The sequence below is a fragment of the Tamandua tetradactyla genome, chromosome 18, assembly GCF_023851605.1.
Source record: "Tamandua tetradactyla isolate mTamTet1 chromosome 18, mTamTet1.pri, whole genome shotgun sequence".
In the NCBI taxonomy this organism is placed as follows: Eukaryota; Metazoa; Chordata; class Mammalia; order Pilosa; family Myrmecophagidae; genus Tamandua; species Tamandua tetradactyla.
Window position 1 is genome coordinate 62965471 of NC_135344.1, and position 12223 is coordinate 62977693.

Below are 12223 nucleotides of genomic sequence, written 5' to 3' on the forward strand. Positions count from 1 at the left end.
TTGCATACTTTCTGCCATGATGTTTGCATTTCTATCACACTGTAATTTATTCATTCTCACGGGTACTCTTTTGAGATAGGTAATGTGGGTATTTTCCAACTTTACAACCAAGATATCAGTAAATATAATTTAAAAGCTTGCCTGTTTCAGAAAAGTCTTACTTGAAGTGGGATTAATCAAGTCATAGAGGATTATTCATATTAAACCCTGGGAATTCCTCATGCACTGTTGGTAGAAACTCAGTTGTTGAAGTAGAATCTTACTATAAAGTTAGGTGCTTGGGAAGGTTTGGCCTGGAGATGTCAGCAGTTGTTGTAAATCTAAAAGAAGAAGATTGAGGATTACTGTCACAGTGAATAAAAGAACCATTTCAAAGTAGTGATAAAATTCAATTTATTTTGCAGAAAGATGCCTGGCTGTACCCGCTTCTCCTCACATATTCTCTCGTTTTCTATTCCTTTTAACAGTAGCATCCATGCTACCTAATCAGATATGCATGGAAGTTGCCAGATCCCTCAGGGAAAAAATGAAGTGGATTGCATTTTAACCTTAGTCACAGAATGGGAACATAGTTTGGGGTCTCATGGGGCTTGATGATTAGCTATAATTATGTGGAGAGAGGTCAGGGTCAGTTTCTGTGACTATGGAAACGGAAATTAGACTCCCCTGTTGGTTCTTAGCTGAATGTTGTCCAATCCTATTTCTCAGGGACTAGGCTTAAAATAGACCTGAATATAACCAGTAAAGTAACCTCATTATATGTATTAGGAAAGTCTCATACTTGACTTCCTTAATTTACCATTTTTAAGACTTTAATACTTCAGTATTCAAAATTTACTTTTTCCTACTGCAAGGAAAAGGCCAAACACAAGTGATTTATTATACAAACAGCTGTACAGAAACATGCTACAATGACAAAAATTAAAATCTGAATCATAACACAGGAAAAAACACTGTTAAGTATCTGTAGGAAATATTTAGGAATATTGTCAGTGTCTTCTTGCTTAAAAAGTTTGTTTTGCATATAAGGAAATGGCTTTGGATGTTATGTGCTGCAAGAACATTTTAAGACATATATATACATTTTGCTACACATCTATATTGTGCTTTTTCCCATCACAGAGAAGAAAATTCAATAGCATGAAGCCCTGTTTCTTTGTAACTTAATGTATTAATGTAATCCTTTATGTAAAACATTGGGGCTGTTGACATTTCTTACTGTGGTATTTTGTACTATCTGAACTCCAGGACAGACAGCCTTTTTAAAACAAGTATCCACTTAATGCCATATAGCTTTATTTGGGTCTGGGTTTGAAAGAGTCACCCTGAAGCTTTGATGGGTCTAAAAATCTTCCAGCTCTCTATACATTTCTTTGTATATAATGTTAGGTTTTTCTCTGGGATGGGGGTGGAGGTGGAAGGATGTAGTGATGACCAGAAACACCGAATTTTAAAAAACAGTGAGTTTTCCAAATGCATTCATTTTCACGTGGTCCTTGAGGTACATGAATAGCTGATATCCTTTGGATACAGGTGCTACTTTTCCAACCTCATCTTAGGCTTGCTGGTGTAAGTTCAAACCTAAGCTTTAAAGGAAGAATTGAAAGAAAGGAGAAGCTGATTAAAAAGAAATCATATTGTAATGATTTCAAATATTTCTTTGTTTAAGATACTGGCAGTGTACCATAAACCTAAATTTGTAGTTCTCTCAAAATAATTTATGATAAATTCTTTACACATTACCTTGATGTGGTGTAGTGGAAGCAAAATAGCTTAAATTGTTATGGTAGGCTTTTCAGTAAGTTCTACATTATTTATTGGCTTATAGCCTTAAAGCCTTTCTGTGGTCTCTTATTTCCCTCTTTAGTTATTTTTATTAATAAGTGCTTTAGTTATTTTTATTAATAAGTGTTGGCTCTCCCCACCTCCTTAATTTACTTTTCTAGTCCCTTTCATTTAGCTTATTATCTGTGGACAGCTACTTCATCTCCCTTCTTCATCTGTAAAGATTTTTTAAAGGGGGATTAGGATAGGTTACCCCTAACAGTTCTCCTAATTCTGCCTTTAAGGTTGTAATCTCCTGTGTACAAGCTTTGAATACTGGCTTCAAAGGAAGGATCCGTCATCTATATCCACTTGAATGGTGATTTTTAACTGGAAGCTACTTTTTAGATATTGAATAGTGGTTTTTAACTGGAAGCTACTTTTTAGATAATGATGAAAGAATAAGAAGAAAATTGCAATATGATTTATTCTTAATCAGTTTCTCCTTTTTTTCAATTCTTCCTTTAAAGTTTAGGTTTGAACTTACAAATGTGAATCAAATCTTACATGTGCAACAAAATGCCCAAAACTTGTGTGAGCCTTAGTATCTGTGTAATGGTGCAATTTGTTTTTAAAAACTCAAAATTTTTACAATAATTTTACAATTTTCATGGTCCTTTGAATATAAATAGTTTGGAATGCTGGATAATTCTGGCAGAATCAGGATTATTATTCCATAATCATTCCCTAATTTAATATAGTCCATGTACACTAGTGGGCATAAGCTTCTTAGTATATATGGAAAATGATTTCACGAACATAATTGACTAGTAAATTTTAAGTTCTGTGGGCCACATAAATTCTCTGTCACATATTCTTCTTTTTATTTTTCACACCCTTTTAAAAATGTAAAAACATTCTAGCTTCTGGGCTGTTTCAGAAACAGGCTGTGGGCAAAAGTTTGCTAATTCTTGGACAAAGTATATGAATAAAGCTTCCATTTCAGAGTGTAAGCTTCCAAAGGTTCAGGCCAAAGAGGTTTAAGGACAATAAATATACAAAGATCACAGTATCATAGAAGAATGAAAATTTAAACTGAAAAACTCTTCATCTAGTAAATTTATCTGTGATTCTTCAGACTGAAATGCAAAAGAAAAATTTTAAGTTAACTAGTTAAAAGCAGTTATTGTTTTTTACTATTATTTGGTTAGTTTCATCTTTCTTTAACTTTTAAATTGGGAAACTTCAAACATATACCAATGTAGATAGTACAGTGACTTCTATGTACCCATCCATCATGCAGTTCCAAGGATCTTCATCCCATGGCCACTCTTGTTTCTTTTATACCTCTACCTTCTCCTCCCTAATCCACTGACACTGAACTGTTTTGTAGCAAATCTCAGACATCCAATCATTTAATTTGTAAACATTGTGATATTTCTTAAAGTCTTAAAAAAAAAAAACCCACAATATCATCACACCTGAAAAAATTTGTTAATTATTTAATATTGTAAAATAGCTAGTGTTCAGATTTCTCCAATTGTCCCAGTTTTTAAAATTTTTTTGGCATTTCTTTTGTTCAAATTAGAATCCAGAGTCTATACATTGCATTTAATTAACACTTCATTAAGTTTCTTTTAATATATAGTTTCCTTCTCTCTTTTTATTCTTTGAAGTTTATTGTTGTTTGTAGGTGACAAAATCAGGCTTTAGTCCTATAGAGTTTCTCCCATTGTGATTTTTGCTCATTCGTTCCTTGGTGTTATTTAACATGTTGCTCAGTCCCATGGAGTATTTTAAACTGGTAGTTAGATCTAGAAGCTATTATTCTTTGAAGTTTATTGTTGTTTGTGGGTGACAGAATCATACTTTTAGTCCTATAGAGTTTCTCCCATTATGATTTTTGCTCATTCATACCTTGGCGTTATTTAACGTGTTGCTCAGTTCCCTGGAGTATTTTAAACTGATAGTTAGATCTAGAAGCTTGATCCATTTCAGCTTGAATTTTTTGGCAGGAATACTTTATAAGTAGTAGTATTATAGGCATCAGAAGGGACTTAAAGTCTGCCTGTCTCTTTTTGTGATATTAGCAACCACTGATGATTACTATCTAGATCTGTTGTTTCTTTAAGTATTGACAGTGGTGACAATATATTTTTATCATTCCTTAATATGTTAACTGGAATGATACTATAAAAACTTTCTCATCAACTGTATCATTATATAAACTGTACATGTATAGAGTCTTCATAGCAATGAGTTATTGCCCCAGTATTTTCCGAAAGTGACCATTGAAGTTTCTTGGTTTATTTATGTATGATGAATTTTAATATATTAAATATGTTAGCCTATTGCAGTCTTCTTATTGATGTGCATATGAGCCCGATGGGAATCTTTTCAAGTTTTGATACAACTCTGGTAGACTCAGATAGTCCCTTTCTTTCTGATATGTATAGATTTCCAGGATAATTTCCTGTCCCAGACCTAGAATCACCCATTTTCCAAGGAATCCTTCCTTTTTGTGACATATGGTAGTCAAGGATCATAACATGGATTAAGTTCTAAGTTTTTAGCACTTTCAATTGACAAAGGTAGGAAATATTTTCATTGTTGTTTCCTTGAGAAAAAAATATAAATTCCTACTGCTGAATAATTTTAATATTCTTAGTATTCCTTTATTCTTTTATCCTTGAGTTATTTAGTAATGATAAATTTCCTGATTAATTTTACATTTTTGGTCTTTTTCCTTTTTGTTTTTTTTTTGCATGGGCAGGCACTGGGAATTGAACCCAGGTCTCTGACATGGCAGGTGAGAAATCTGCCACTGAGCCACCATCGCACCGCCCTTCATTTTTTTTAATTGCTAATTTCTAATTTATTATTTTGCTGTCAGAAAATGTTTATAAGATTTTTACTCTTAGGAATTTTTAAGTGAGTTTCCTCATGGCGAGTGTTTTTACTTGCTAACTGATGAAATGCAGTATATCAGAAATAGACTGGCCTTTAAAATGGGAATTTATTAGCTTACATATTTACATTTCTAAGGCTGTGAACATGTCCAGATTAAAGCATCATCAGGACAGTATCTGCCTGAAGACTGGTTACCAGTAAGCTTGGGCTTTTCTGTAAGATAGTTAGGCACATGGTGATGTCTGCTGGTCCTTCTCTCCCAAGTATCATTGCTTTCAACTTCTGGCTTCTGTGCCTTCCTGTTACAGCTTTTCTGGGGCTTTTTCTGTGAGCTTCTATAATTTTCATCATTTAGCTTCTATATGTGTTTATCCTCTAGTAAAGGACTCGAGTAAGAGGATTAAAACCCACACTGGGGCAGGCCTCAACTGAAATAACCTAATAAAAGGTCCCACATATAATATGTCTACACCTACAGAAATAGATGAAAAGAACATAATTTTCTGGGGTATATAACAGCTTCAAATGACCAAAATGTGTGTTTATTTTGTTTTTAACATTCCATGGACATTTAAAAATTGTGTTGGTTTTTTTACTTTTAATAAATTTTTTTTTTAAGTTTGCTTTTCAGAACTGTCAATTATGTTCACAGTGTTATACTACCATCACCACCATCCATTACCAAAATATTTCCATCATTCCAAATAGGAACTCTGTAGAGTTTAAGCCTTAACTTACCATTCTTTATCCCCAACCCATCCCCTGGTAACCTCTATTCTAGATTCTGACTCTGTGAGTTTGCTTATTGTAACTAGTTCAAATCAGTGAGTTCCTACAATGTTTGTCCTTTTGTCTGGGCCTTATTTCACTCAACATGATGTATGCAAGGTTCATCCATATTGTTGCATGGATCAGAACTTCATTCCTTTTTATGGCTGATAATATTCCATTGTATGTATAAATAGTATTTTGTTTGTCCATTCATATAGACACTTGGGTTGCTTCCATTTTTTGGCAATTGTGAATAATACCACCATAAATATTGGTGTGCAAAGGGCTGTTTGAATCCCTGCTTTTTTAAATCTCTTGCGTAATAGTGGGATTGCCAGGTCATATGGTAGTTCTATGCTTAACTTTCTGAGGAATTGCCAAAGTGTCTTCCACAGCTGCTGCACCATTTTCCATTACTACCAGCAATGAATGAATGTTCCTATTTCTCTACATCCTCTCCAATGTTTGTTATTTTTTCTTTTTTTAATAGCAGCCATTTTGATGGGTGTGAAATGGTATCTCGTTGTGGTGTTTTATAGTTTTTCGTGTTTTTTTTTTTTGGCATGGACAAGCTCCGGGAATCAAACCCGGGTCTCTGGCATGGCAGGCAAGAACTCTGCCACTGAGCCACCATTGCCAACCCCTCATTGTGGTTTTGATTTGCACTTCCCTGATGACTAATGATGTTGAGCATCTTTTCGTGGTCTTTCTGGCCATTTATATATCTTCTTTTGAGTGATGTGTAGTAAAGCTTTTTGCATGTTTTTTTTGAATTGGGTTGTTTGTCTTTTTGTTGTTGAGCTGTAGAATTTCTTTATGTATTCTAGATATTACACTCTTACTGAATATGTGGTTTCCAAATATTTTCTCTTATTATGTAGGTTGTCTTTTTATTTTTGTGATAAAATCTTTTGAGGCTCAAATGTTTTTAATTTTGATAAGGTCCTATTTATCTATTTTTATTTTTGCTGCTTGTGCTTTGAGTGTAAAGTCTAAGAAACCATTGCCTAACACAAGGTCCTGAAGATGCTTCCTTATGTTTTCTTCTAGAAGTTTGGTATTTCCAGTTCTTGCATTTAGGTCTTTGATCCATTTTCAGTTGATTTTTGTATAAGATGTGAGGTAGGAGTCTTCCTTCTTTCTTTTGCAAATGGAAATCCAGTTTTCCCAGCACTATTTGTTGAAAAGACTATTCTTTGCCAGTTGAGTGGTCTTTACCCCCTTGTCAAAATTCAGGTCAGGTTCCATCTCCTTGACATTTATAAAATGAAGAATATGGACTAGATGATCTCTGGTTAGCATTAACATTTTTATTATTGTATATTGTGTTTATTTTGTCTATCACCAAGAAAGCACTCAATAAATTCATCTGATCAGGAAATTTAATGCAGTCAATTATTTTTTTAAAGCTTAATGATTATATGAACTAGCATTAATGAGTGAACTTGGAAAATTTCAGTTAAGAACCCAGGTTATCAGGAGATAGAAATAGAATAGAGATTTGGTAATTGGTGCTGAAGGAATACAGGCTGTGCAGCAGGACTGATTGTAAAAATTCAGAAATGGGTAGCACATTACTACCTGATTGTAGCACAATAATATAAGTAAACTGAATGAAGCTGAATGTGAGTATGATAGAGGGAGAAGGGCTGAGGGCACATATGAAGCCAGAAGGAAAAGATAGATAATAAAGACTAAGATGATATAATTTAGGAATACCTAGAGTGTACAATGATGGTGATTGAATATACAAATTAAAAAATGTTTTTGCATGAGGAGGAAAAGGAATGTCAGTAGTGCAGGGTGTTGAAAATAGATGGTATATGGAAAAAAGTACTGTCAATGCAAGCTAGGGTCTGTAGTCAATGGTAACATTGTAATATGCTTCCAATGAATGTAACAAAGGCATTATGCCAAAACTAAATGTCATCAGGCAGGGAGATTGGGAAAGGGGGATGGATTCTTTGTGGAAGAAAAGAAAGTGTCTTCAGATAGAGTATGGTGGAAAAGGCATGTCTATACACTTAGCCTAGATTGTTTGATGTGTAAATAAAACTTTAAAAATGAACAGAGAGAAACAAGTGCTAGAGAAAATGTAGAGAAAGAGATGTACCTATTCACTGTCGGTAGGGAAATGAGAGGTGCAGCCCCTTGGAGGACAGTGTGGTGGTTCCGCAGGAGGCAAAAGGTACGTTTGCCATATCACCCTGAAACCCCGTTGTTCAGTATATACCTGGAGGAGCTGATAGTGGGTACATGAATGGACATTTGCACACTGGTGTCTCTGTTGGCAGTGTTCTTGATCCACAATGAATGGAGGTGGCCTAAGGGTATAACAATTGAGGAATGGAAGGGAAAACTATGGTGTATACATACAATGGACTACTGAGCAGCCACGAGAGGGAATGAAGTTGTGAGGCTTGCAACTAGATGAAAGAAACTTAAGAGTTATGTGTTGAATGAAATGTCAGGAACAAAAAGACAAATATTACCATGCCTCAATCACATGGACTAACTATAATATAAAAATTCTGTGAACTAATGTTGAGAGCATGGGATATCAGGTTGGGGCATATTGTAAAGGGTCCTAGATTGTAAGCTCTTACAGCAGTCATAAATATTCAAGAGGTATAACTGTTAATTCTAAATTCTCAGATACTGAGCTTTTTAATGTATAACATGGTCTTTCCCGGAAACATCAGGTATTTATGTGATACCTGAGACTCGGAGTTAAAGCTCTGAAACTGTGAAAGTCAGCAATACCCCATACAGGAGCTGTTGAAAAAGTTATCAGACATCAAGTAAAGATATGAATGAAACTGATCTGGATCGGACTAAGGTATATCAGTATGCAGGGTTAAGGATGACATCATCCATAGTTTAAAACTTCAACTTATGTATGAGACTAAAGGAAGAGGTGTTTATTTGGTGCAAAATTTATATTTTGAGTAGTGCATATCCTAATTTAACTTGGGTGGTCAGTGTAATTGAACACTGTAAGTACAGGGAATCTTGAATAGGGCATGAGATTTTGTTGGTTTGTCCAGGTTAACGTGATGTCACAATAAATCCAGAGTGATATGGACAGTGAATAAAGACGTATTTGCAAAGTCCCCTTGGGGTAATGGGGAGAAAGAAGGAAATATTCAACTTCCCGATTTGGAGAATTTCTGATCTTCTCACAAGCAGTGGGGACAACCAAATCAATAGGGCAAGCCCTAGATCTTGGAGTTTGTGCTATGAAACTTATTTCTACAAAGAATAGGCTAAACCTACTTAAAATTAGGCCTAAGAGTCACACACACCCCCCCCCCCCAGAGAACCTCTTTCATTGCTCAGATGTCATCTGTCTCTCTCTAAGCCGACATGGCAAGTGAACCCACTGCCCTCCTTTCCTACAAGGGACATGACTCCCAGGGGTGTAAATCTCCCTGGCAATGTGGGATATAAATCATGGGGTTAGGCAGGACCTGTCATCAAGGGATTGAGAAAACCTTCCTGACCAAGAGGGGGAAGAGAGAAATGAGACAAAATAAAGTATCAGTGGCTCAGAGATTTCCAGCTGAGTAGAGAGGTTATCCTGGAGGTTATTCTAATGCATTATATAGACATTCCCTTCATAGTTTATGGTGTATTGGAGTTTATGATGTACTCAAGGGAAGTACCGGAAACTGTTGAGCTGTGTTTCAGTAGTCATGTTTCTTGAAGATGATTGTACAATGATACAGCTTTTACAGTGCTTCTGTATGATTGAAAACCTTGTGTCTGATACTCCTTTTATCTACGGTATGGACAGATGAGTAAAAATTATAGGTAAAAAGTAAATAATAGAGGAAACAGAGGTTAAAATAAATTGAATAGATTGAAATTCTAGTGGTCAGTGAGAGGGAGGGATAAGGAATATAATATGCATGAGTTTTTTCTTTTTTATTTCTTTTGCTGGAGTGATGCAAATGTTAAAAAAATGATCATGGTGGTGAATGCACAGCTATGTGATGATATCATGAGCCATTGATTGTATACCATTTATAGAATATTTGTATGTCAAGAATGTTTGTGTTAAGTTTTTACAAAAAAATAAAACCTTAATGATCACACTGAACAAAAAGACTTCTTTCAATTACTTTGATTCAAACATTTTTCTCACTTGACAGCTCGAATTACATCTTTACAAGAGGAGGTGAAGCATCTCAAACATAATCTTGAAAAAGTGGAAGGAGAAAGAAAAGAGGCTCAAGACATGCTTAATCACTCAGAAAAGGTAAATGATTTACCATATACCAATTAGGAGGTAGTATTTACTAGCCGTCAAGGATTATAAATAGTTTTTATAAAATAGCTTTCATTCCTAATATGTACGTATTTACATTCCTTAAAGTATTTATGTTGGTTGGTTGGTGTGGGGGGTTGTATGTGTATCTTATTTGGAGTTTTTTTTTGTTTCATTTTTGTTTGATGTCATCTAATCATCAGTAAGTTGCTTTGGTTTGGAAATAATAGAATTCTTTTTTTGTCATATAGAATTCTTTTTCCCATTTTCTTTGTATGTGTTTCAGATGAAGGAGCGGAACTTTAGCCTTATAAAGAAGGAGAACAAAGCATCAGAATATAGTTGGACCATTGTTGTTTGTTCCATTGTGCTCCATTATAAGATTTAACATTATAGATAAGAGCATAAAGTGATTGGCCTTTGTATCTAGGATTTCCTTAGCAACAAAAAATTTCATTGCTTGTTCTCTGTTTTCTATCTTGTAAAAAAAGAAGTAGAAAAATATCTAGATTTACAGTCTCAGTGCTTCCCTGAAATGTTGGCGGTTCAGTATAACCTTAGATAAATTACCAGAAAAGCCACCACTTAGCTTGTCCTTTGAATGTGTTTTGTGACAATTAGAATGGTTTTTTTGATGGCTAAGTCTGATATTAAAGTGGAAATAGGGTCACAGAAGGATTAGATAAAGTACCCAGACTGAAATGGAATATGTTTTTGCGTGTTCTCTCTTCTGTCTCAGTAACTTAGTGATTTGTCATCCAGTGTTTCTTGAAATGTAGGTGTAGATGGAAATATAGGTAGAGCTAATTTTTTTTTAAAGTAAGAGCAAATTTCTTTTTCTAAATCTATGCAAATGTACTAAGAAATGATGATCATACATCTATGTGATGATATTAAGAATTAATATGTAGAATGGAATGATTTCTAAATGTTGTTAATTTTTTTAATTAATAAAAAAAAAAATTTGACCTACTGTTTTGCAACAAATGATTTCTAAAAATGTTGTGAATTCTTAATAATAAAAATCACTCATTCCCTTTCAGTTTTTGAGTAAAAAGTGTTCAAGACCATATGTATGCATATAGGTAACTTATCCATACTTATCTGTGCTTTAGTGAGAAGGAAATAATACAAGGAAAAGTGCTTTAAAACATGTTTCTTGGTCATTCTAATTGACTCAGTTACCAGCAAATGTTATTATAGGGCTAAAAATTGTAATACTTTTTAGAACATATCATTATTATTGATTTTCTTTCCTTATAACTTGTTATGTATCTTTCATTGATTATTGTGTTAATTACTGTGGTTTTAAAATTGAGTGCACTTTCAGCTTATTGAGCTAAATGACATGCACTTTACTCATTATATACATTTCTGAGGCAATATGCTATCGATATGCCAGGAATATTAAAAACTGTAGTCTTTTTTGGAATACCTAAACTAAGAAAAAGACAAATTTAACATTCCTACCTACTGAATTTCATCCTTAGGAAAATCTGGTTCTGTTACCTTGAATAATTCAGAAACCAGACAATAATATGATTTGAATATTAATTCTTTGTTTTATTATTTTCACAACTGCTTATATAAGGATTTTAACTACTTTTGACTATGATATGAAATTTAGTCTAAAAATAAATAGGCTACTTTGTCTCCATCGTCTGTTTTAATTGGTATCAGTCAATAATAAAATCTTTCTGAGAAAAAAAATAAAAATTAAAATTAAAAAGTAAGAGTAAGAATTAAATAAAAATCTGAGGTATCATCCTGTTCACCTCTCCCTGCCATCAGCCGTGGTTAATGATTCCATTGGGAAGGTTATATTTTGCTCTTAATTATATGTGTTTATTCTAGTTTCAAAAGTAAGACATTATGTTATAGATAATGTGAGATCTACAGAAAAGTACAAAAAATACAAATCATGTCCTGAATAAAAACATTTAAGTAAATATGGTATCACATTGAAGACCAGTGTAATTCATGTGATAGCTATATTTATATTAAATAAGGCAAAATTTAATAATGTACATTTTATACAGTATATTACATGCCTCTCATTCCCACTTTACAGGAAAAGAATAATCTGGAGATAGATTTAAATTACAAGCTCAAATCATTACAACAACGGTTAGAACAAGAGGTAAATGAACATAAGGTAACCAAAGCCCGTTTAACTGACAAGCATCAGTCTATTGAAGAGGCAAAGTCTGTTGCAATGTGTGGTAAGTGGCAGTTTTAATATTTTCTACATAATTAATTTTAATGCCTACAAGTTTTTTTTATCAAACTTTATAGTAGTATAGTACTTAGAAATGATGAATTATGAAGTAGAAAAAGATTTGAGTTGCCTTCTATGTATCTTTCCAGTCATACTGCTCTGTGCCTCCTTAGTTGTACCTTGTACTTCAACCATATTGAGTACTTTTATTTCGTATGTTAATTATTGACTACCTACTAAAGGCCAGGCACAACTGGGATATAGCAGAGAATAAGAATAACAGGAACTCT

The 12223-nt window shown here is 33.8% G+C and overlaps 1 protein-coding gene across 2 annotated transcripts in view; it reads left to right on the top strand.

The window, feature by feature from the left end:
* The window catches only part of ROCK1 (Rho associated coiled-coil containing protein kinase 1), a 188905-nt gene that overhangs the window by 121567 nt on the left and 55115 nt on the right, over positions 1-12223 (top strand). For both annotated transcript variants that reach the window (XM_077135842.1, XM_077135841.1), the window contains exons 17-18: positions 9600-9706; positions 11787-11937. In XM_077135842.1, the coding sequence (XP_076991957.1) occupies positions 9600-9706; positions 11787-11937 (258 nt within the window). The remainder of the gene's footprint in view (positions 1-9599; positions 9707-11786; positions 11938-12223) is intronic.